Below are 26,213 nucleotides of genomic sequence, written 5' to 3'. Positions count from 1 at the left end.
CACAGTCAGGGACAAGGTAGTGATTTTTCCAGTCACTGTGAGCATGAGTTGTAGCCAGAGCTACAGGTGTCCTGATCGAAGCTCTGCTGTGCTGTCAAGAAAGGCACTTCTCTCTGTTGGATGCCTCTTGTAGAATGTGGTTAATAATACCAGCCGATCATAGGGCTCTGTGCAGACACGTTTCCATGCACAGCTCGTGAGGTCCCAGGAGAGCTAGCTAAACGGGACGCTTAGTCAAACTCAGCAGACACCTCCCCATGATTGTTCTGATCCTGCTGACTTTGGACAGAGTTTGCACTGTCTTTTGAGGGCAGTGACTATATCACTTAGTCCAAAAACTGTAAAAAATACATAGTTTCTTCCCATTCCTTTTTTCCTCAGAGCCCTATGAGTTTGTTTCTCTTGAATGGCTGCAAAAGTGGTTGGATGAGTCGACACCCACCAAGCCCATTGATAATCATGCTTGCCTGTGTTCCCACGACAAGCTTCATCCTGATAAAATATCAATCATGAAGAGAATATCCGAGTATGCGGCTGACATTTTCTACAGCCGATATGGAGGAGGTCCAAGACTCACTGGTACGTCACGGTGTCTTCTGTGCTTAAAGAAGAGTTGTGTATTGGGTCTGTACTCTGATCTGTGTCAGTGGGACTGTATGATGACTTGAAGCAAACTGTTGGACTGAATTCCTACACTGCAGAAAGGATTTGCTGAGTAAAGTAGAAGTGAAGCGAAGAAGTGGATGCAGATAGAATAGGTCCCTGTTACAGAGTCGTCTCATGACTGAAACTTTGTTTCCTTCATTGCAGGCTTGTTTCTCTAAGTTAGTAAAGTAGAAGTGAAGCGAAGAAGTGGATGCAGATAGAATAGGTCCCTGTACAGAGTCGTCTCATGACTGAAACTTTGTTTCCTTCATTGCAGGCTTGCAATGTAGATTTCTAAGTGTTTGATCTGTAGATGTTTCTTAGTTTGTGAATCTATCTTGAATATGCAGAGCTATGTATAACTATAGAATATTCAATCTGTTTGGTCCTGGCTACCTTTTAAAATATTTACTATTTTTATATTGTGTGCATGAATAGTATTGCCTGCCTGTATGTAAGTGTACCCCTGTTGTGCAAGGCCAAAGAGGGCATCGGATCCCCTGGAAGTGGAGTTAGGGACAGTTCGTAGCCGCCATGTGGGTGCTGGGAATTGAACCCGGGTCTTCTGCAAGAACACTCAGTGCTCGTAACCGCTGAGCCATCTCTCCAGCTCCTCATCAAGTGTTCTTAACTGCTGAACCATCTCTCTGGTCCCCTGGCTACTTTTTTAATGAGCTACCGGTAACACAACTCCTTTTCTAAACTCTAAATAAGGCTAAGGAAATTGCATGGCCCCCAGTTCCTCTTTTCTGAAGTTAAGTGCTATTTTCTGGTTATGTGCAGCATTTAATTACATGCTTCAGGCCTTCCTGTATACACAGGAGTTTCCCTTTCTAAATTACTGTTCTAAATTCAGAATTAATAAACCATGCAATGGAAGCTTTTTTAAAGAATCACAATTCAGGGCCTTAGAGATGGCTTAGTAGGTAAAAGGGCTTGCCATGAAGCCTGGTGACCCAAGTTTGATCCTCAAGATCCACATGTGGAAGGAGAGAACCCCACTCCTGCAAGTTGTCCTCTGACCCCCACATGTACGTGCATACACACACAGTAATACTAAATAAAAAATTTAAACTTACAAAAATTCATCACAATTCATGTGATTCCTAGAGCCTCTACTTCCATCAAGTCCTTGTTCTTATCTTGTAGTGTAGTGCTTTGAAGGTCACCTCTGCATGAAGACCATTGTGTTCATGTTGTCAGACGCCTTGACCCTCCCTCTTTAGTCACAATCATTTGATTATCTTTATAAGTCTCTCAGCCTTGAAATACATCTCTTCTTTGTATAGAAAACAGAATTGTTATGTGGATGTCTAGATGACCCAAATTAGGGTACAGGCTGACTGGATTGTCAAAAATTTGTGATTTAGATTTCGAATTCTTGCCTGTGTTGTCCAAGTCTGAAAACATTTTTGTCACGGGAAGTCTGTGTGAGAGTGAAGTTATTTCTTCTCCTTCCTCTCCTCTAGTGAAAGCCCTGTGTAAGGAGTGTGTTGTAGAACGCTGTCGTGTATTGCGTCTGAAGAGCCAACTGAATGAAGATTACAAAACTGTAAATAATCTGCTGAAAGCAACTACGAAGGGGTATGTTGCTCGGTGTACTGTTGATGAGAGTTTAAGACACTGTAAGGAGGGGCTAGAGAGATGGCTCAGTGGTTAAGAGCACTGACTTCTCTTGCAGAGGACCTGAGTTCAATTCCCAGCACCCACATGGTGACTGAACTGTCCTTAACTCCAGTTCCAGGGGAATCTGAAGCCCTCTTCTGACCTCCATGGCATTGCACGACACGGGTGCACTCACATACATGCAAGCAGTACACTCATACACATAAAATAATAAAATATTTTTTTAAAAAAAGACACTTTAAGGAGACAGTAACCTGGCCACTTGTTACTCACTAAAGATAGAGGGTTGGCAGTAGTGGAGGTGAAGTGACATCAGAGCAGATCACAAATGAACCTTGCTCACGGGATAGTGCTGCTCAACCCTTGTAATCTCACGCTTGAGAGACTGAGGCAGGACAGCCTGAGCTACACAGCTGGACTGTCCCTTAAACTTTTTCTTAACATTTATTTTTTTATGTGTGTTTGTGAACATGTGGTACATCTCATGGTGTGTATCTGAGGGCCAGAGAACAACTTTGAGAGCTGATTCTCTCCTTTTGGCATGTGGGTTCTAGGGCTTGAACTCAGGTCATTGGGCTTGGCAGCCAAGTGCCTTTATGTACTGAGCCATCACACCAGCCCAGGACTGACAACTAAAAAAATACATAAATAGTAAATTTTGTGGGGTTGGAGAAGTGGCTCAGGAGATAATATGCTTGCTTGTTAATGCCATGTGAACCAGTGTTCAGATCCCCAACACCATCTACTTAAAAAACCATGGTGCCTGCCAATAATCCTGGCACTCAGGAAGTAGAGATAGGAGATTCCTGGGACAAGCTGGAGTCAGCTCCAGGTTCAGTAAATAAAGAGGATCCACACATACATGCACACTTTGTTGAGTAAAATTTTAAAAATAGCATTTTTTGTGTGTTTGTTTTTTTTTTTTTTAATTGAAGTTTTACAATAACTTTTTTTGCGGGGGTAATGTTTACAAAAAAAAAAACCTCACAAGACACAGACCACCTTTACAGCTAGCTGTACTCTGTCTATTGAGAGAGGAAGAAGCAGGGTGTGGGTCTCAGCCTGACCAAACTGACTTGTGAACCTATGCTCAGAATGCTTGTGCACAGGAAGACTATGTGGGGAAAGCATTCTAGCAGGCCTGAAGGAGTGGTGAGAAGTGGAGCTCATGGGCATCCTTATCAGAAGCACACAGGGTAAGGGGGATAGGCAGAGCTCCACTCCACAGAGCACCTCTCAATTCAGATTCCAGTCCTTAAATGATGGTGTTTGGGCTTTGTTTCTTAGTATCTCCCAAACAAAAATAAGCCTAATAGGTCATTCTACAGAGTACCAAGTGCCCTGATAGTGCGTGTGGGGGACATTGATAAGCGTGTACATGCCCAAAGTATCTTCAAACCCACTTAGAGGAACAGCTGTATGCATTGGGAGGAGTGGTCAAGTGGAAGAGAGTGGCCATTTGACTGATGTGGTTGGCATGAGTTTAAATTGAAGGTAGGAGAAAGGGGAAGATTTAGAATGGAAACAAAGTGATAGGTGCCTGCAGTTCAGTCATGAGGAAGGAAAGCAGCTCAGATGAGGATCTGAGCACAATATCTGATTTTAGTGTTTGGATTTCACTTCAGTTGTGGGCCTCACAGGGAGGGATAGACAGGGAGGAAAGCATTGGGAATCGTCCTGTATGTGAGGTAACGTTCACTCTGTTTTACAGCAGTGATGGATTTTGGGTGGGAAAATCATCCTTGCGGAGTTGGCGTCAGCTGGCTCTTGAACAGCTAGATGAGCAAGATGGTGACGCAGAGCAAAGCAATGGGAAGATGAACGGGAGCTCCTTCAGTAAAGGTGATGGGGGGGGTGTCCATCCTTCTGGATTAGAACCTGTGCATTTTGTTTGTCTAGGGATGTGAGGGTCTGTTCTAGGGGTGGGGGTGGGGGCGGGGGCCTGGGCCTCATTTTTTCCCTGAGTTCCTCCCAGGGCTCTGCAGCTCCTGCTTCCCCTGTTCAGGTTTGTGTCCCCACGCTTTTATGATGAGCTTGGAGATTGATGTGTGCTTGGAGACCTTGAGCAAAGCTCAAGACCATGGCAAAGCTGCACTGTCTATCCCTACCCCACATGCCCCATCAGCTTGGTGTGTTCCTGCCCATGGCAGCCATGCCGTCCCCAACTTGCTCTTGGTTTTGGTGGGATACTCCTTTCCCCCACCAGGAACCTTTAGTGTTCATTTTTGGTCTAATTGCCTTAAAAAAAACTACATTGATACTCATCAATATAGTTTAAATATGGCTTTTATTAAATCTAACGGCCTCGAAAAATAGCTAAGGGCAAATAGGTTTTCAAGCTAGTGAAATCCAAGAAAGACTCTGCTTAAAGACTTGGCAACGCCCTCTGGGACTCTTCTTTTCAGCCAGCGGGGCTTTGGGCTCAAGTATAGTTAGTCACATGCAAAGTTCCTGTCAGTTCTGCTATAGGCTAAATGTTGAGAGAAGGAAGTCAGCTTTGGGGGACTGTAGGTGTGAGCGCAGCACTGCTTTCAAACAGGAAATTGAGATGTTGTAAACCTACTAGCAAACTTCATTTTATAGTCAGTGCTTTACAAATACCAAAGGGAATCTAGATATTTAAATCATTTTTAGATCTAAAATGGAGATGTGATTTGATCAGATTTACTAATCCTGAGGTTAGTTGCCCACAGTAATGATGTTAGTTAGGGATCCCTGAGCAACTCTATTTCCACTTAATTTTCTCCCTAAATCACCCCCCTTCCCCTTCCTTCTCTTTGTTTTCTTCTTTTATGGTACTGCAAACCCAGGGCCTCACACCTACCAGGCAAGTGCTCTCCCTCTGCACTAATCCCCAATTCCATTGAATTTTATTTCTAAATATGTTTATTTTTATTTTATTTTATTTATTTATCACAGAGATCCACCTGCCTCTGCCTCCCGAGTACTGGGATTAAAGGCGTGCGTCACCACGCGTGGCTATTTTATTTTATTTAATGTATATGCCTGCATGTAGGCAAGTGCACCGGTGTCGTGCAGTGCCCATGGAAGACAGAAGAGGCTGTCGGATCCCCTGGGACTGGAGTTACGGACAGTTGTTAGCTGCTATGTGGGTGCTGGGATTTGAACCTGGGTCTTTTGCATGAACAACCAGTGTTCTTAACCGCTGAACCATCTCTCCAGCCCCTTATTTCTATTTTTAAACTTTGTTGAAATACGTATTTTCTACATTAAAAAAATTTTTTTTGGAAGACAAGGTCTCATGTGTTCTAGGCTGGCCTCAAACTATATAGCTGAGGATAACTTTGAACTTCTCATCATCCTGCTAGGATTATAGCTGTGTACTCCCACACCTAGTTTTTAATGTGGTACTGGGGATCAGCCCAGTGCCTTTTGCTTGCTGAGCTGCATCTCTAGCCTCATCCCACCCCCACCAAGCCTGTTTCCTTTGTTTGTTTTTGTATTGTTTTATTTTTGAGTCAGGGTCTCCCTGTAATCCCAGCTGGCCTGAGACCTATGTCGTGCAATGCCCACAGAGGCTAGAAGAGGGCATCAGATTCCTGGGAACTAGAGTTACAGATGGTTGTTAGCAGCTGTGTGGGTGCTGGGAAACTTTGAACCCAGGTCCTCTGCAAGAGCAACCAGTGTTCATAACCACTGAGCCATCTCTCCAGCGGCCCCACCCCCACCCTCACCCCGCCTCCCAGGCAAATTTTTAAATAGTTTTAAAGCATAATGTAGCAGTGTAGCATTCAGTCTTTCCCAGCAGACACAAGCCCTGTGTATAGGCTTTTCACAGTGGAGCTGGTTTAGGAACAGCCATGCATCAGTGTCTATCAAAACAGCTCTTGATTTGTAGGTTTTATTTCATTGTGTGGCTCTCTTTACTTAACAAATCCTGTCTCACCCTTTCACAATTCGTGTCTAAGGAACAGGGGCAGTGAGTATTCATGTGTGTTCTTGTGTCTAATTTCTAGATTATTTCTGAAGTAGAACTTCTGAGAAATTATTGGCTCATAGAACTAGATGGATTTTTTTGTTTTGTTCTGTCTTTTTGAGACAGGGTCTCCCTATAGCCCCAGCTGGCCTGGAACTCAGTGGGTAGACCAGACTGGCCTTGAACTCAGAGATCCACCAGCCTTCCCAGTGTTGGGATTAAGGGTGTGTGTTTGTGATGCTGGCAATTGAACATAGGCCCTCATGCCTATTAGTTAAGCACTCTACCATTGCACTGTTTTCCCAGTGGGTCAGAGTGTTAGGTATATCTGTAATCACTACCTACTGGTATGTGTTAGTTTGTACTGATGAATATCCTCCATACAGTGTGTTGGAGGCTTGTTCATGCATTTGCCATTGTCAAGAGCACTTCGGTCTGATACATGGAAAATGAATTGACATCACTCACCTTTCCCAAAATTGTTTTTGAAGTTGACTCTCTCACATTTAAGAAGTAGCTTTTGACAAAGAATATATCTGATTATGTCCTTCCTATGCCCAGTTTTGTACTTGAAGCTTTTTTGTGGGGGAGGATTGTCTGTTTTTGTTTTTTTGCCATGCTAAGAGCAAGTCCATAGCCTTAGGCTTACTAGGCAAGTGTTCCACTATTGAGTGACAGCCTAGCTCTATTTCGGTCTTTTTCAGTCACTAGTAACATCTTTCCCCTTTAGCTTTTTTGAGATGGGGTGACGTGTAGCCCAGACTGACACTGAACTAAAAATCCTCCTGTCTCTGCCTCCAAGTACTAGGATCATAGGTGTGTGCCACCACATTGGGAGTAAATGTTCTTTATGTAGAGTGAGAGTGTTAAAATGTCTTAGCTATTTACCCTGGAAAAGCCATGGATAGTTAGTCTAATCTGATACTCATTTGACTGTTTCTAGTGGACAGAGCTGCAATCACCACATAGCATGGATAGGCAGATATCAGAAGCCAAACGTTAATAGGAAAAGCAGACTACCTAGTTTATAATTTGTCATGAAAGTTTGAATCTTTATTTCATTTAAACTTTCTGTTTAGCTCCTATGAGAGTAGGAGATGAAAATGCCCTGAGTGACATGGGAAATGACTCCATTAGCTTACAGTGTTCAGTAGCAGTGAACTCAAGAAACAAAGTAGCCAGACTGTGACCTTGACCACAATCACTAGGATATGCAAACTAGTTTTCAAGTTAGGATAAGGCACATTTTATTGTATAAGCTTTACAAGGTCTCTTGTAGGTCAGGATGGCCCTTAAATTCCTGATCTTCTGCCTCCATGTCATCAGTGCTGGGATTGAAGGGGGTCAGGGGGCACCATATCAGCCTTCTTGCATAGCCTCTTTAAAAATGTTAACAGTCATTGAGGGTTTTTACTTTCTTTTAAGAGAAAGGAGCTATAATCTTTGAGCAACTATAGGAATCACTTGGGTTTAAATTTCATAATTACTTAGTTTTCTTAATTCTACAGTATATGTGCTGCTTTGAACTTTAAAACACAGCAAGCAGGGCAGTAATTGTTTTCTTTTGATTAGATGAATCGAAGGATGAAAGAAAAGAAGAGGAGGAGGAATTAAATTTTAACGAAGATATTTTGTGTCCTCACGGTAAGCGGAAGCTGAAGTCTGCTGTTGGTTTAATATTGGCTTGTCACGTTTTGTTCCATACTTCCTCTTGAGTAACCCTAAAGGTGTGTTTGTGGATTTTTTGGTTTTTTTCTGCTCTACTTTGTTCTTTTTTTTTGAAATAGGGTTTTACTATATAGCTCAGACTAACCATCAACTCAGAATCCTCTATCTTCCAAGTGCAGGGATTCTAGGTATGTGCCAGAACATTCACCTGAAAAGTCTGTTAAATATTTGGAAGGGTGCCCTAGCTTCCAGAATATCACCCATAAGTCCAAATGTATTCTTCGTAGGTAGCTTTCCCCCTTCTGTTTCCAGAAGTGTGTGCAGGTCTTTGTTGGGCCTGCTGTAGGTTGCAAAGCCTCTGTGTTTGTGCCAATTTACAGTAATTTGTATTGATGTGGCCCTGTTTCATTTGTGGTGCTAGCACTCTGGAAATGTGATTGCAGGGTCTGCAAACTGCAGGCTCTACTGTCAGGTGCCCTGATTGCCTGTTTCACTTAGAACTCCCCTTTGTGTCTGCTGTTGGATCACAAAGATTTCTCCTTGAGCCTCTTTCCTTCCTTGTCTGGAAAATAGGGACCTCCTCTCACTGCTCTGGGGTTGTACAGGGAAGAGGGCATGGTACACCTGTGTTCAGAGCGGGATGTTCATTTGCCGTGTCCCCCACTCTCGGTGTAGAGGGCTTGAATCTTATCAATGTTTGTGGTTTTGGTTTCATGTGTGTGGTTAGAGGAGACATCTATAGGACACAGATGCCAGGAGCAGAACACTAAGTACCTCTTACGTTGGATGGGGGGAGGGGTTTATTTTATTTTGTTTATTTTGGGAAAGGTTCATTCTCACCTTGAACTTGGGAGCATCAAATCAGTCTTCACAGTGCTGGAATTACAAGTGTGTGGCACTGTACCTGACGGGCTTTTATTTACTTTGAGACAGAGTTCATTCACTATGTAGCCCTGGCTGGCCTGGAACTCGCTTTGTAGACCAGACTGGACTTGAACTCACAGATCTGTCTACCTGTCTCTGGTTTCCCAAGTGTTAGGGTCAAAGGTGTGCATAACCACACAGGGCCTTTTCTGATTTTTTTTTTTTTTGGTCTTTTTGAGACAGGATCTCCCTGTAGCCCTAGCTGTCCTGGAACTCACTGTGTAGCCCAGGCTGGCCTTGAACTCACAGGGATCCGCCTGCCTCTGCCTCCCGAGTGCTGGGATTAAAGGTGTGTACCACCACGCCCAGCCCCTTTTCTGCTTTAAAAAAAAATTTTTTCTGGGGGCTGGAGAGATGGCTCAGCAGTTAAGAACCTTGCAGAAGACCCAGGTTCAAATCCCAACACCCACATGGCAGCTAACTGTTACAGTCCTGCTTCTTGGCTTCCTGGGGTAACAAAAAAAATTAAAAATAATAAAATATTTTAAAAAATTTATTTTTCTTTTCTGGGGGCTGGAGAGATGGCTCAGTGGTTAAGAGCACTGGCTGCTCTTGCGGAGGACCTGGGTTTGAACCCCAGCACCCACATGGTGCCTAATAACTGTAACTCTCATTCTGAGGGATCTGATGCCCTGTTCTGTCCTCCTCATGCATTGCATAACACGAGTGCACTTATATACACGCAACCATAACATACACATAAAATAGAGTTTGGATCCAGGGTCTTTTACATATCAGGTAAGTGCAGTAGTACTGAATAGCAATTACATAGACTTTTAGTCCCATTTCCTGATTTTTGGAACAGACTCTTCCTTTATAGCCCAGGTTAGCTTCAAACTCACATTAATCCCCCTGCCTTAGCCTCCTGAGTGCTGGGATTCTAAGTGTGTAAGTTCAGGCTAGGCAGTTGTTGTGTTTTGTGGGGAGGCAGTGTCTCAACTTAATCCCCCTTCTTGGGTCTGTGGAGATGTTGAGATAGTCCTGTAACATAGCAAATCTGGATACTACTTCTTTTTAAAGATTTATCTTTGTGTGTGTATGTGTATGTGTAACAGTAGGTCACATATATGTATATACAATGCCCATGGAGGCTTGAAGAGGGCAATGGATCCTCTGGAGCTAGACCTGTAGACTGCTGGGAGTCTCCCAATGTGGGTGCTGGGAACTGAACTCCAGTCCTCTGCAAGAGCAGCAAGTACCCTTAACTGCTGAGCCAGCTAGCTCTCTAGCCCTGGTTATTACTACTTTTAAGTTAACGTAAAAAATACACACACACACACACACACACACACACACACACACACACACACACGGTGGAGGGCATGCCACAGCACAAGTGGGCGGTCAACAGAAGGTTTGTGCAGTGGGTTCTCTCCTTCCACTTTTACATGGTTTCCAGGGATTGAACTCAGGTCACCAAGCTTGTGTGGCAAGCACCTTTTACCTGATAAGTCATCATGCCAGCCTTGCCAGTTACTTCCTGGCTTTTGCCAACTTAGCCTTAATTTTTCTTGTATTTCTTCTATCCACTGTACGTGTGTGTATACACATGCACACACACACACATGCTTGCACATGTGGAGGAGTGTTGGAAGTGTGTGCGGTTATGTCTATACATGTGTGCAGATATAATAGAGGCCAGAGGACAATCTCAGATGCCTTTAAGAATCTTTGTTTTTTGTTTTTTTGGGGGGTGGGTCTTTTTGAGACAGGGTCTCTCTGTAGCCTCAGCTGTCCTGGAACTCACTATGTAGACCAGGCTGGCTTTGAACTCACAGAGATCCGCCTGCCTCTGCTTCCCGATTGCCAGGATTAAAGGCGTGCACCACCACACCCGGCTCAGAATCTTTGTTTTTCTTAAAAAATATATTTATGGGGCTGGAGAGATGGCTCAGCAGTTAAGAGCACTGACTGCTGTTGCAGAGGACCCGGGTTCAATTCCCAGCACCCACATGGCGGCTACAAACTGTCCTTAACTCCAATTCCAGGGGAATCTGAAGCCCTCTTCTGACTTCCATGGCTTTGCACGACACAGGTGCACTCACATACATGCAGGCAATACACTTGTACACATAAAATAAATAAAATATTTAAAAACAAGCATAAAAACAAATTGTAGCTAGCAAACAAATTGGAGGTTGTGTGGAAAGGGCCCAGATTGATGTATACATTGCATTGCCAACAGACCCCCCCCTGCCACTGCCATGGGCCTCTCTGTAACTCCAACTGGCCTGGAGCTCCATATAGAGACTAGAGTGGTCTTGATCTCACAGAGGTCTTCCTGCTTCTGCCTCCCAGGTGCTGGAATTAAAGGTGCATCACTTCCCTGGCCAATATATTGTTTTAACTTAAAGAGAATAGACCTACTGGGTGTGGTGGCACATTTTTTAATCCCCGCACTTTGGAGGCAGAGGCAGGCGAATCTCTGTGAGTTCAAAGCCAGCTTGGTTTACATAGCGAGTTCCAGGTCAGCTGGGGCTATGGGAAGACCTGTCTCAATATATGGGAGTCGGGCAGGTATGACTAGACCTATGAGATCCACAAAGCCTTAAAAATACTGTTTCACAGAAGATGATTGTAGGAATTAAGGAAAATCTCTTGGGAATTATGACATTTGTGTGTGAAAGTAGATGATGCTGTTAATAGTCAGGACTCAGAACTTAATGTGGATGGAATCTCCCTTACTCACTGAGCAGTCCTGTCCTTGTGTATCTCTTGTCCTGGCATTTTTCAACCACAGCACATTGAGTGCATAAGACTTAAGGATAGGGCTGGAGAGATGGCTCAGTGGTTAAGAACACTGGCTGTTCTTGCAGAAGACCCAGGTTCAAATCCCAGCACCCACATGGCAGCCAACAATTGTCCCTAACTCAAGTTCCAGAGGTCCAACCGCCTCTTCTATCCTCCACAGGCATAGCACGACATGGGTGCACTTACCTACATGAAGACAATACACACATACACATGAAATAAAAATAATAAACAAAGATTTAAGGCTAAAGGCTTGCTCCAAATAAATTTGCTCCAAATAAGTATAGGAGAGAGCACCTATAGACTTTAAGGTTTACCAGTGAGATGGCTCAGCAGGTAAAGGTACATGTCACTGACGTTGACCATCCATCCAAGTTTGATCCTGAGGACCCAAATGAAGGAAGGAGAGAGCTGATTCTCTCTATGGTATGACCACATACCACTAAATACATGCAACAAAATTAATAGAAAATAGATATTAACCTTTTCCACCTTCTAAATTTTTCCCTTTAGGGGGGTTAAGTGTATCTGAAAATGAAAGAAGACTGGTTTCTCAAGAGGCTTGGAGGAAGCTGCAGCAGTACTTCCCAAAGGCCCCTGAGTTCCCCAGCTACAGAGAATGCTGCTCACAGTGCAAGGTACAGGGTCCTGGCATCTGTGGGAGTGCAGGTCCTTCCCTGGGCCTCTCAGGTGAATTAGCTTCCCGCCTATGCTGGTGTGGGGGAGATACCTGATTGCTTCACTCTTTTCCAGATTCTAGAGCGAGAAGGGGAAGAAAATGAAGCCTTACATAAGATGATTGCAAATGAGCAAAAGACTTCACTTCCAAATTTGTTCCAGGACAAGAACAGACCATGTCTCAGTAACTGGCCAGAGGTACAGTGATTGGACAGAGGAGAAAACTTTGTTTTGTCTCGGCCTTGGGCAGACTTGTGTCAGAGCAGCTGAGAGTGCCTCTCATTCTCAGTTACTGGAGTGGGATTTACATCAGCTCCCTTTGCAATTTCCTAAGAGGGTTTTGATTCTGAGTTTGAGGACAGCTTGGATATGTATGAGTTCCAGGTCTGCCTGAGCTAGTTGGTGACCGGTGGGCTACCTAACATCTGACCTGCCGTTGCATTTGAAAAAAACCCTTTGGCTGTTCAAAGATCCCAGGAGACAAAGGGAAGAATACTGAGTAGTCGTGGTCCCTCTGCCACTTCTCAGACAACCTCAGCAATGTTAGGGTCAGCAAGCCTCCAAGCTCCAGCCCAGCAAGCCTCCTAGGTTACTGTGTACTCACCCACAGCCTTTAAAAAAAGGAGAGAAACTAACATTCTTTGTATCTTTCTATTCTAGGGTACAGACGCCCTCTACATTGTATCACACTTCTTTTTAGAAGAATGGCGGAAATTCGTTAGGTAGAAATTACAACTTTTATTTCTCTTTTTGCGGGTTGACTATTTCTGGAAAAATTCATGGACTCCTTTCAGGTTATTCCATATATGGAAAAATTTTACCACATTATAAACATAATTCTAAGACACATTAATTTCTTGTATCCCTTTACATATGTCTCTAATTTAAAATTATCATTTAAAAAAAAATCAGACTGGGTGTGGTGGTGTACACCTTTAATCCCAGCATTTGGAAGGCAGAGGCAGGTGGAGTTCTCTGAGTTCAAGGCCAGCCTGGTCTACATAGCGAGTTCCAGGACAGATGGGTGCTACAGGGAGACCCTGTCTCAAAAATACCAAAGAAAAAGAAAAATGGAAAAAAACTTTCAGGCTAGTGAGATGACTCTGTGGTTAAAAGTCTTTGGATCCCTAGAACCCATGTAAATGGCAGTACTGAAGGCAGACAGTAGGGATCCCCAGAACAAGCTGGCTACCAGCCTACATAGGTGAGCTCTGGGTTCAAGTGAGAGGGTACTATGGAAAGCTATTGAAGAAGACTCCCAATGTCAACCTTGGACTTCCATACACACACACATGATGTACACCTGTACACAGATGTATCTTCACACATGTGAACATGCATGCACATGCATATCACACACACAAACATGAAATTCTTTTAATTAAAAAAAATCTTTCTTCATGCACAGTGAGGTATATTTATCCTCTGTCTTGTTTGACTAGAAAGCCTACAAGGTCTACACCTGTGTCGTCAGTTGGAAACGCTGCCCTTCTGTGTCCTCATGGGGGACTCATGTTTACATTTCCTTCCCTCACCAAAGAAGACTCTAAACTGTGAGTTTCTTCTCCATGTGATTGCCTGTTATAATGATGAAATGTGTTTAGGATAGCCCTCGTCCAGCATGAAAAGTCTTTGTTAGAAATGTACTCGACAGGCTCGCAGTATTCCTTTTAAATAGGGTCTGAGACAGTGAACACTTGTCTTTTAAAAAGACAACTAGGCTGACTGCTTTTCTAGGCTGGGCAGGCCACTACTGAAGGAAGTTTGTTCTTTGTGTCTTTCTTGGACACTTTTCCTCTCTGCTGGTACCCAGAGTGCATCTCCTCCAGGTCGACAGCATCACCAGAATCACCTCATCAGCACAATCTTGGTTATATTAGGTTCGTGCAAAAGGAAATGCAATTTCAGTCTGTGAATTTTCAACTATAAAAAGGCTCAAACACATCTTTATTATTAATCATGCAGCACCCATTACAATCAACCCATTTTTGCTGAGAAATAAGTGTGTTTAAATTGTCTGTGTAATTGGGCATTTTCATAGAGAAGAATTGGGCCCTTTCTATTGACCAGTCCTGGCTGCAGGTGGTGGAATTTTCAGTGCATCTCATCAACTTGCCACACACATTTCTCAGATGTGGCTTTGCTAGGACTGAGAAAGCTGTGGTGCGTCAGACCGACCGCAGATCCCAAACAGGGACCATGACCTTTTCTGGTGGGAGTTTGGCTTTGGGAAGTGCTTTGGAGCTTCTCAGTCCAATCACTGAGCTCGTCGTTATCTGCTGTCATATACCACCCATTTTTTGGCATGTCACAATCAGATGGAAAAATAGTTCCTGTTGCCTAGAGGAATGGAGGAAGAAAATTCAAAACAACCCCCACCCCACCCCCACCTCCAACTCATGCAGCACCCACTTACTGAGCTATTTCAAGTACTGAGCCACTGTCAGGTTGAGGTCTTCGGAAATTCTCCTGCTGCAATTGTAAGAGAGAGGATATGATCTCTCTTGATTGATCACTGTCGACTTCTAATGGCAGCCAGGTTCCTCTTTTTCAAGGTTCTTGTCTCCTTTGCAAAACCTCTTGAACCTCTACTGTACTCTATGCCCTTAAGTAGTTCCTGATGCTCATATTAAAGAAATGGCTCAATTTTGGTTTTTGTCTAACATTTGCATAATATAAAACTACTACAAAATCAACAGCAATCATAAGTCATTAGCAAAAAGCTAAATGAGAAATATGCATTGAAATGATATATAACATTACTGCCTTTATTAAGACTGTATTCCAATATCAAACAGCAAATTTCAACAATGCAAAAACTGCAGTTACTTTTGCACCAACCTAATAGTTGTTTTTTTCTACAGCTGTCAACCTTTAGAGAGAAGAGAAGGAGGCTGGCCTACTGCAACACATAATAAGTAAATATAAGACATTGAAAAATCCCTGGGGATGACACTGGATTATTCATATTTTAATATTTGAAAGATCATTTAAAGGAACTCAGTGTTAATATCTTTTCTTCTAGGTGTCCTCCCTCCTCTCCTTTCTGTTACGGTGGTGAACCTTAAATATTTAGAAACACTATGTCTAGGGCCGGGGTATAGCTGAGTTGGTAGATGCTTACATAGCATGCACCAGGAACTGGGTTTGATCCCCAGGATTGCATAAACTGCATACAGGCACATGCTTATAACCCCAGCAGCCAGTCGTCAGTCAGATGGCTCAAGAACAGTTGAAGGCCATTTGGTCCCCTCTTCTCTCCATTTCTTCTTTTCTGCCTTTATCTTGCTGTAACTTCTGTTCAGAATTTGAGGGCCATCAGTACCAGAAAGTTGTCATTAACACACACACACAACACACACACACACATTGAGCTAGGACAGTCACAAGTTCAAGCCAAACTTAGCCACATGTTAAGACTTTGGCTTAAAAAACAAAGCAAAATTAACGACCTGTGTACATAATTGAGCGAATTTCATATTTAATGCCTTTTGTATAAATGGCTTCATTCTTATGGATCCTTCTGCAGCGAACTTCCTTTACTCACCTTGCAGTGTTGCCTCGTGTCACACCAGTTCAGTTTCACTGCTGCTCTGATATTTTATGAGAAAGTTACTCCTTGTCTCATAATGAGTCTTCCCCCTCCAGTTCCTTCTCATGCAGTTATTGGTGCTGGTTTTGGTGTAGGGTTTGTTCTGTTAATTTCCATGTGTCTTAAGGCATGTTGTGTTTTGTGTTTTGTTTTTGTTTTTTTTGCACAGTATAGCTCTCATATGGCCCAGCGAGTGGCAAATGATTCAAAAGCTTTTTGTTGTGGATAAAGTAATTAAAATTACAAGAATTGAAGTGGGAGATGTAAACCCTTCAGAAGCACAGTATATTTCTGAGCCTAGTAAGTTTTCATAATGCTTTTGATTTCTGCTGTTAGACACTCTTATTTTAAGGGGGATGGAAGGGTTCATCAATACTGTATTATTTGCTTGCTGTTAAAGAACACATAACACTCTAGACTCCTTTGGCAGATCTTTAATGTGAGATGTCATTATCTGTATATTTTATAGACAGTAAATAGATTTCCTTATTTGCATACAGGTTAACATATCCTTTAATTGAAAACATTGCTGTGGTTTACTGACTGCAGTAGCAGCTGATACATGTTTTTGGACCCTGGCTCTTTGGCAGTGATTCTCCAGTGCTTCTGTTCTACCCTTTTCTAGATCTCTGTCCAGACTGCAGAGAAGGCCTGCTGTGCCAGCAGCAGAGGGACCTACGCGAGTACACCCAAGCTACCATTTATGTCCACAAAGTTGTAGACAATAAAAAGGTACTGGTCTTTCTTGTAGCCATGACTAGGATGATCAAGTTGCTTCTGAATTGTGTGTTTTCACCAAGTTCTGCTTGGAACCACGTTTTTATTTTCTCAGAGCTGTTTCCCAGTAGAGTTTAAGTGACAAAGACTAGCTGTGCACTTGTATCTTTGGAAAAATCATTGAATCTAGACTGGTGTTGTACAAAAGAGCTTTCTGTATGATAGATAACGTCTGTGTCTGCTGTGCACTGAAGATAGCCACTAGCCCTGTGTAGCTATTGTGAGGCTGAATTTTTAACTGAGAATTCATTTAAACTGCTACATGTGGCTAGTGGATACTATAGTGCCGGGTGCTGCTCTCAGGTTTTTATTCCAAGGTTTGATTTTGGTAGAAGAGAAGGCATCAGATTTTATTGGTGTCATGTCAGGCTGAGGGTTTGGGCTTTTCCTCTAAGTATAGATACTGGCCATTGGAGAATTTCAAGCAAAGTTCTAGTGTGGTCTGACTTATAGTTTGAAAAGTTGCCCTGGCCATTGTGTTTAGAGTAGGTAGGGGCATAGTAAGACTCGGAAAGGCCAGGTTGAGGCCTCATGTGTTGATCTAAAGGACAGGTGGAATAGGCAGGTGGGGTTTTAGGACATTCTTAACCACATTAGGATTGGCTTTGTGGGTAGATCCTGACCTTGTCTGTGGAAATCCCTCGTTGGATTCCAGGGTTTGGGATATTAAAGACAAATACTTTCTTTGATGCTAGTTACTAAATGCATTGTTGTTAGAAGGGCATTTCCCCAATGGTACAGTACAGGTCAGAGTTGTCCTTCACAAATCAAAGCTAAAGCCTTCATTTTCAACCTTAGGAGAAAATGGACATAATGTGAGTACCTCTACTTTCCTCCTAGATTTTCTTAAACCTTTTGTACCTTTAGTACCTGAATCTAGTAAAAGTTAGCATGTCCACCAGCTGATGTTTCATTATTTTGAGTTTAATGGCAGCATTCCACAGTGTTCTACAGAAGGGTACTTCCTCTGTCCTTTGGATCTCAGTACTTAAGAAGCTTGAGACTCCTGCTTCCCTAGGTCCTTCAGGGTTGAAAAGGTTTCATACTCGTTGTATTTATTTAGCAAGGCATAGACTACCTTGAGCTCACTGTCTTTGGATCAGCACTGCAGAGGCCTCTCAAATTGACGGTGAGCACATTCAATACAAGAATGTGTCACAAGATTGGACTACAAGAAGTTAAAGAGCAAAGGAAGCAGCCCTGGGTTCCCAGTCCACCCCACATCTGATGGGGCCCAGTAGTTCTGCACCCTCCATGCCACATTTTCCTAGGGCCTGACCCACTTCTCTCTGTGATCCTGGTACATTTAGGTGATGAAGGATTCAGCTCCAGAGTTGAATGTGAGTAGTTCTGAGACAGAGGAGGATAAGGAAGAAGCTAAGCCAGATGGAGAGAAAGATCCCGACTTTAATCAAGTATGTGTTGGAGCTCTTTCCGTTGTTATGTCTCTGCCACTGTTCCTGATCACAGCCTCTGTAGGTGTCTGGCATGTCTGCTTCCCCAGTGGGATATTGGTTCTAGTCCCCTCCCTGCTTTTGTCCTGTGTTACTTTGGAATACGACTCTCAAATCTGCCACCTCAAGAATAGGTTTTGGGGACTTTTGTGGGTTAAGGCATAGGGAAAGGAGACTGGAGGTTAAGACATAACCAGTGGTCTGTGAATGCATAGTCAGACCTCATCAACTGTTGCTATCATGACCCACATATCATAGGCGATTTCTTAAAATGATTTTATTTCTAATTATGTATATATATATATGTCTGCATGTGGGTTTGTGCATATAAGTGCAGGTTTCCTTGGAGGCTGTGAGGTTGTGAGCCTCCTGACATGGGTGTTGGAAACCAAATTGGATCCTTTGCAACAGCAGTATGTGCTCTTAACCACCATGCCATCTCTAGCCCTTATCCTGTATTTCCTTCTTTTTTTTAGTTTCGATGACAAGTTGCAGGCTACCCTAATTGCTCATAGAAAAAAAAATATGTACTATATATCCTCCAGAATTCTTGTTTCTTAAAAAAATGTTATATGTATGAGGTTTTTGTGTGCATATATGTAAATGCACCCATGTGTGCAATTTCTATGGGGGCCAGAAGAAGATGTGAGATGCCCTGGAACTGAAATTACAGATGTTTTGCTGCCACATGGGTGCTGGGTACTGGGTACTGAACCCAGGTCCTATGAAAGAGCTCTTAACCCCTGAGCCATCTCTCCAGCCCCAGAATTCTTGTTTTTAAGAAGGAAAAGTGCTGGATGTGGTAGCCCTCATAGCTCATGCCTATAATCCCAGTACTCGGGAGGCTGAGGCCAAATTGTCCATGAATTTAAGGCCAGCTGGGGCCATAATGAGACTTTCAAAAAAAGAGAAGGTGAGGAGCTGTGAAGCTAGGTATGGTGGCACACATCCCTGCACTTCCTGTTCTCCTGGGGTTGGGGTAAAACTACATAGCAGGGGACTGGAGAGATGGCTCAGTGATTCAGAGACCTGATTGTTCTTGCAGAGGACCTGGGTTCGATTCTGAGTATCCACATGGGAGTTAACAATCACCTGTAACTCCACTTTCAGGGTTGAATGCCATCTCCTGATCTCTGCTGACTTTGCAGGACTCAGGTGCACTTACATACATGCAGGCAATACATTCAGACACATAGAATAAAAATAACATATTTTTTAAAAAGCTTCTATGTAGCAAGACTGAAGAAAGGGGGAGGAGGCAGAGAGGTGGCTCTTGCAGAGCACCGGGGTTAGGCTCCCAGTTCCCATGTCATGCAGCTTACTACCACCTGTATCTCTAGCGCCAGGGTCTTCAGTGCCCTCTTCTGGCCTCCATGGGTAGCTACACGCAACATGCATATACTTCTGCACAGACACATAACTAAAAGTAATAACATAAAATCTGTGGTGTGACTCAGTGGATAAAAGCACTGGCCAAACCTATGTACATGAAAACCGTCCCTGGGTCCTACTTGGTGGAAGGAGAGAACTGATTTCTGCAAGTTGTCCCTTGACCACCACGTTTCATGGTATATGTGCACTTGTGTGAGCATACATGTGTGTATGCACACAAACTATAAATAAATAAAATTAATTTAAAATCTAAAAATCCTTTAAAAGGCAAAATCACAGCATTTATTTATTATTTATTTATTTTTATTTTTTGTCTTTTTGAGACAGGGTCTCCCTGTAGCACCAGCTGACCCAGAACTCACTATGTAGACCAGGCTGGCCTCGAACTCACAAAGACCTGCCTGCTTCTGTTTCCCTGAGTGCTGGTATAAAAGGCATGTGCCGGCATGCCCGGCTTGGCTCACTTTTATGTATTTTTTAAAAAAGATATATTTTATGTGTGTTTGTGTGTGCTTGAGTCTATGTATGTGCACATGTACATGCAGGTGCCCACAGAGGCCAGAAGAGGGCTATCAGATTCCCTGGAACTGGAGTACAAGTGGTTGTGAGCCATTGGACATGGGTGTTTTGAGCAAGAAATGTTCTTTGGAAGTGGTGATGGTTGAGTTTTGTTTGTTTGAGACAGGGTCTCACTGTGTAGCTCCAGCTGGCCTTGATCTCCTAGAGATCCACCTGCCTCCACCTCTTGAGTGCTGGGATCAAAGGGATGCATCACCACGGCCAGCATGAATGCCTACTTAAAGGTTTTTTTTTTTGTTTTTTTTTTTTTGTCTTTTTGAGACAGGGTCTCCCTGTAGCCCCATCTGTCCTGGAACTTACTATGTAAACCAGGCTGGCCTTGAACTCACAGAGATCCACCTGCCTCTGCCTCCCGAGTGCTGGGATTAAAGGCATGCACCACCATGCCTGGCAAAGTTTTTTAATAATTGAAATAGGTCCTCACTGCTTAGGTAGGGTAGTCAAATTCTGGTTAGTATTCTCCCTGTGTTAGAGTGGCCATCTGCTGTGTCTGTTGAGGATTGCAACTATCTGGGCTTGTTGCCCTGTCAGTTCACATAGATACTTCTTCATTTTCAACATTCGTTAAGAAGGTCTTAAATCTTGGATTCCCCAAGGTAAATGTTACTTATAGTTTCCCAGCTGGTATGAAGTGATATGTTAGCATTTGTTACCCATGACTCATTGAAATCTCATAAAATAACCTAAAAAACGGGCTGGTTAAGAATGCTGGCTGCCTTTGCAAAGGACCGGGGTTCAATTCCCAGCATCCATATGGCGGCTAACAACTGTTTGTAACTTCAGTTCCAGGGGAATCTAACACCCTCTTCTGACCTCCACAGGTATTGCATGACCCCATTGCACTTAGATAACATGCAGGCAATACACTCATACACATAAAATAAAAAATGTCAGTAAATAAGTTTCTTGTAAATATTAAAAACAAACACCCACAAAGGAACAAAACCACACACTTTTGTGCCACAGCCTGTGACCGTGGGCAGCCACATTTGAGTTTCCCTTGTGAACCTCAGCAGGCCCTTGACTTCAGCAGATCTATATATATATTCTGTAGGAGCAAGGTTTCAGCCTTGAGGTGTTTTCTTATTCTGTTGTCCCATATCCCTTTTCAGGGGTGTATGTGGGGGCATGTGGTGTTGTGTTCTTGTATTAGGGGTTTTTTTTGTTTTTTTGGTAGGTTTTTCTGTTTGTTTTTTTTGTTGTTGGTTTTTAGAGACAGGGTTTCCCTGTAGCCCCAACTGACCTGGAACTCACTATGTAGACAGGACTGGCTGTGAATTCACAGAGATTCGCCTACCTCTGCCACCTGAGTGCTGGGATTAAAGGTGTGTTCCATCACAGCCAGCTATTTTTGTTTTTTTGAGGGGGACACAGTATTGCTGGTCCTGAACTTACCACATAGTCCAGGCTGCCCTGGAACACATGATCCTCTTGACATGGCCTCCAGAATGCTGGGATCTCTGGTGTGAGCCACCCTGTGCTTGACTGTTACACGCTCCTCTGTAGGAGCTTGCTGACCCAGCTGCCCTCCAGCCTGTTGTTGCCTCTTTGCTTTTTGTCTCTTTCTGCAACCTGCATTCTAAAGTGGGAGTGGGTGTCCATCCTGTGTTTAGATCCTGTCCTGTTTGCACATGGTTGAGAACACCCTACTAATTGCTATTTATGACCCTGAAGAATGGCTCAGTCGTCAGCTGGGAACCTCCTCTTCTCATCTTATCTTTGGTCACTAATTCTCTATTTTGGGTAAATTTGGTCAATTAGTTAAGCTTTATCTATATTTTTCTTGTCCTCAGTTTCTCTTATTTCAGGGTTTGCCTTTCAGCTTAAGAGTTGTTTAGGAAACTCTTTACATTTTTAAGTGATTCAGACTTTGAAGGGCTGATTTTTTTTTGAACATCTAGCTTTATTTGCTGTGGCTATAACCACAGCGATGTTTTCAAGTGGATGTGGAGGAATTCCTTTCCTCAGTTGTGGATGGCAGCAGATTTCACGTTTACAAATACCACCGAGAATGCCGGAGAGCACTGCCGTAATTATTTTGTATACTTTATAATTTTCCTCTGTCTCACTTCTCCATGTTTGGATATTGTAATACTGTAGAATGTTTTAAATAGTTTTGGTTCAGGAAGGGAAAAAAAAAAAATCTCAGTTCTAACCCTGTGTTTAGAAAAGAGTAACTAGTCCCTGAAACATATCTAGTCTCTTCATAATGTTCCCCTCTCCCCCTTTCTGTGTAGACAGCTTTTTAGAGCATAGATGGCTGTTGTGATAGCTGTAGTAAATCCGTGCCATTCACCCAGGCATTAGTGCTTTCCTTAATGGAGTTGAACAAATCCCCTTCCCTCTTCTCTAAGCCAGATCAACCTAGTTCCTTTCTTGTTATCTGAAATTCAGGTTAATAATATACTCGGTATCGGGTATCTCTTAGATAATTGGAAGCTTTCTGAAACCAGTGGGCTGAAAAAAATAAATAATAAAACCAATGGACTGATTGGTTTTAGTACGTTGAGTTGGATTTAAAAATCTATATATTTAATGGAAAATAATTACAGAAAAAGCTTTTAAATTCATTTAAAATCAGTTTTAAAAGATCTTAGTTGAGGGCTGGGGAGATGGCTCAGCGGTTAAGAGCACGACTACTCTTGCAGAGGACCCAGGTTCAATTCCCAGCACCCACATGGCTGCTACAAACTGTCCTTAACTCTAGTTCCAGGGGAATCGGACGCCCTCTTCTGACCTCCGTGACATTGCATGACATGGGTGTGCTCACATACATGTAGGCAATACACTTGTACACATAAAATAAAAATAATAGATATTTTTTAAAAAATCTTAGTTGATATTTGGGGCTTGAGTGAGAGGGTGAGGTTGAATATTGTATTATAGATTGATTTCTGTTCCTAATTGTGGACTTTTCTGTTCACTTTGACTTTCTCAGTCACAATTGAGCAAAGTACTTGCACGTTATTGTGTTGGTAACTGCTAAGTTGGCTAAATTGTAGCACCCTGAGTCAGGGCTTTACTGCGTCTGCATCCTGGTAGCTGCATTGTGAATTGCAGAACCCATTTATAATGCATATGGGGCACATGTGTCCACAGAGGCCCCTGAGCCCTTCTGCTTACCAGAGCTGATGCTCAGTGACATCCTGGAAACCAAAGGGAGGCCCCCAGTTACCACATCCTGATATAATTAAGCCAGAGAAAAAGAATTAAATCTCTCATTCTGTAACCTGGTTAGCACAAGACTCTTGACTTCTTGTTGACTTCTTGATGAGGTGTTTATAAGTATTCTAGAGAGCTGGACACATACTGTTATCCCAGCACTTGGGGGACTGAGGATCACCTACTCACTGCCTGGTACATAGCAAGTTCAAAGCAGACCTACATAGTGAGACACTGTTAAAAAAAACAAAAAGGGGTGTTCTAGAACATTTGGCCCCTAGCTATTTCTATAAGGCTAGGACAGCCTATAACATATACCCATATATACATCTGTACTTTTTTGCTGATTCTTTAGGTCAGTTGTAGTGATCAGTCATTCTCGCTTATAAATACTTAATTCCGCACACACCAGAAGCGAACACCATCCTGTATAGTGGTAATAATATGCTTATATGAAAGCTAGCCCTGGTGTTCCTGGTATCCTCCGATGCTATAGTCAAGGACAGCTTGTGTAGTGAGTGTAACTTAGGATGGTTTCCCTCTAGAGCAGCTGCCCTCCCTCTCCTTTCTGTACATGGCATTGACGGGGAGACCAGTTTGTTTTCTTGAGATTGTTCCACAACCTGGATTTGACTAACTCCCTATCTTATTTCTTTTCTGACTTTTTTGCCTGTGCCCTATATTACAATTTATATAAACTTGAACTTGGGCCTGAGTGTGTGTTTATATTCAGTTTTAACTTTTTCTTTTGGTCTTTTTTTGAGACAGGGTCTCCCTGTAGCACCAGCGGGAACTCACTATGTAGACCAGGCTGGCCTTGAACTCATAGGGATCTGCCTGCCTCTGCCTCCCAAGTGCTGGGACTAAAGTTGTGCACCACCATGCCTGGCTCAATTTTAACATTTTATGCAACTATATTTTATAGATGAAATTGTTTCTCTTCTCTTCTCTTACCCCGCCTTTATCCCCACCCAAACAATATGACAAAGAGACACAATGTCTGGTTTTTTAGTAAAATTAGATTTTATTTCTTTAGTGAGGTATAACATTGCATTTCAGAATTCTGAATAGTTTATACTTCCATATCATTCTCAAAATAGAGGAAGTGGGTTATGGCTCAGCTGTGCTTGCTTGCCTAGCTAAGAAGCCCAGGGCTCCATCCCAGCACCATATAAACCTAGCATAATTGCACTCTGGAGGTGGAGGCAGGAGGATCAAAAGTGCAAGGTCATCCTCAGCTTTATCAGGAGTTTGGAGGCCAACTTGTGGTACACGAGAATTGGTCTTGAAACCCCCCTTCCCCTCCAAAAAAAGAAACTGAAATGTATTTTAAAAATCAGAATTTATTTATGAAATTTGGTAATCTTGGAATCTTTTCAGTTTATTGACTTGTGTTTTTTTTTTTCTAAATTTAGTGCATTTATTTGTTTTGTGTTGGAGAGTTACGGGTACAGTAGAGATCAGAGGACAGCTTGTGGGAGTTGGTGCTCATCTTCCACCATGTGGGTCCTGAGGAACAAATTCAGGTGGCCAGGCTTGGCAGCAAGAGCCTTGTCACCAGCCATGGGGTTTATGAGGCAGACTTGCTATGTAGCCCTACTAGTGACTGACCCTGAACTCAGAATCCTTGCCTCCACTTCTCAAGTGACCACCCTACCTGATGATCTATTGTTGTTATTGATTGATGTTCAAGCTTATTTTCCTTTGAAATGTTTCTTTTTTTAAAAAAATTATCATTTTTTAAAATATTTTATTTTATGTGTATGCATGTATTGCCTGCATGTAGTTAAGTGCACCCATGTCATGCAATGCCCTCGGAGGTCAAAAGAGGCTGTTGGATCCCCTGGGACTGGAGTTATGGACAGTTGTTAGCTGCCATGTGGGTGCAAGAATAACCAGTGTTCTTAACCACTGAGCCATCTCTCCAGCCCCTGAAATGTTTCTTAAAACCAACATTTAGAGCCAGGCGTCGTGGCGCACGCCTTTAATCCCAGCACTTGGGAGGCAGAGGCAGGTGGATCTTTGTGAGGCCAGCCTAGTCTACATAGCAAGTTCCATGCTAGCTTGGGCTACAGAGAGATCCTTTCTCAAAAAGACAAGACAACAACAACAAAACAAACCCAGCATTTAGAGCCCAGCATGGTGGCACACGCCTTTAACCCAGCGCTTGGGAGGCAGAGGCAAGCAGATCTCTGATCCAGGCCAGCTGGGGCTACAGGAAGACCCTGTCTCAAAAAAACCAACATTTAAATTACTACCCTCAGTTAAAGGTTGATTTTACTCATTCTGGTTTTTATTTTTCTTTTCCCAATTGTATGTGAGCCTGCTAAGAATCTCTGTAGAATTTTCTGCTTCTTGTTGGTGTTGAATTTCAGAGCGTTTCAGGACCAGTAAGCACACAGCTTCTGCATAGCAGGCAGGTTCACATGGAGGGTCTCTGAGCTTTCCCTTTTTGGATCTTTATTGCAGAACAATGGAGGTGCCAAACGGCAGAAGATATCCCAACAGACCTACATTGCCTACCAGAAGCAGGTCATCCGGCGGAGCATGCGGCATCGGAAAGTCCGTGGGGAGAAGGCGTTGCTGGTTTCTGCTAATCAAACGTTAAAAGAATTGAAAATTCAGGTGAAGAATATTGAATGTTTGTTCATGTCTGCCCTGGACTTTCCAGACCCGTGATGGATTCTTGCTTTCTGTCTATTTTATATAGGTATCTGTTTTTTCTCCAGCTGACCTTTTAACCAGCTGCCTGCTCCTGCTGATAAGCTAAGGGGAGAGGCCTTTTTAGATTTCCCAATAATGTCTGTAGAGCCCCCAAATTAAAATAACTCCTTTTTAAAAATTTTTTTTATTATTTTTATTTTATGTGTATGTGTGTATTGCCTGCATGTAGGTAAGTACACCTGTGTCAAGCAATGCCTGTGGAGGACAGAAAAGATGTTGGATGCCCTGGAATTGGAGTTACGGACAGTTGTTAGCTGCCATGTGGGTGCTGAGAATCGAACCCGGGTCTTCTGCAAGAATAGTC

At 43.0% G+C, this 26,213-nt stretch overlaps 1 protein-coding gene across 10 annotated transcripts in view; it reads left to right on the top strand.

The window, feature by feature from the left end:
- Usp48 (ubiquitin specific peptidase 48) overlaps nt 1-26,213 on the top strand; it is a 95,274-nt gene that overhangs the window by 53,564 nt on the left and 15,497 nt on the right. For 3 of the 10 annotated variants that reach the window (XM_029566195.1, XM_017799499.2, XM_008838630.3), the window contains 13 exons: nt 382-579; nt 2,115-2,229; nt 3,983-4,113; nt 7,781-7,852; nt 12,065-12,189; nt 12,305-12,427; nt 12,890-12,951; nt 13,672-13,782; nt 15,094-15,147; nt 15,991-16,121; nt 16,447-16,553; nt 17,909-18,013; nt 25,655-25,810. In XM_029566195.1, coding sequence (XP_029422055.1) covers nt 382-579; nt 2,115-2,229; nt 3,983-4,113; nt 7,781-7,852; nt 12,065-12,189; nt 12,305-12,427; nt 12,890-12,951; nt 13,672-13,782; nt 15,094-15,147; nt 15,991-16,121; nt 16,447-16,553; nt 17,909-18,013; nt 25,655-25,810 — 1,490 coding nt within the window. Of the gene's footprint in view, nt 1-381; nt 580-2,114; nt 2,230-3,982; nt 4,114-7,780; nt 7,853-12,064; nt 12,190-12,304; nt 12,428-12,889; nt 12,952-13,671; nt 13,783-15,093; nt 15,148-15,990; nt 16,122-16,446; nt 16,554-17,908; nt 18,014-25,654; nt 25,811-26,213 lie in introns of those variants that run through there. The other 7 variants (XM_008838631.3, XM_017799500.2, XM_029566194.1 and 4 more) reach the window with 4 other exon arrangements.

Source organism: Nannospalax galili, unplaced genomic scaffold (assembly GCF_000622305.1).
Source record: "Nannospalax galili isolate Female #2095 unplaced genomic scaffold, S.galili_v1.0 scaffold2019, whole genome shotgun sequence".
NCBI classification, from domain to species: Eukaryota; Metazoa; Chordata; class Mammalia; order Rodentia; family Spalacidae; genus Nannospalax; species Nannospalax galili.
The sequence above is the reverse complement of the archived record's forward strand: the minus strand, read 5'-3'. Positions and strand labels throughout refer to the sequence as shown.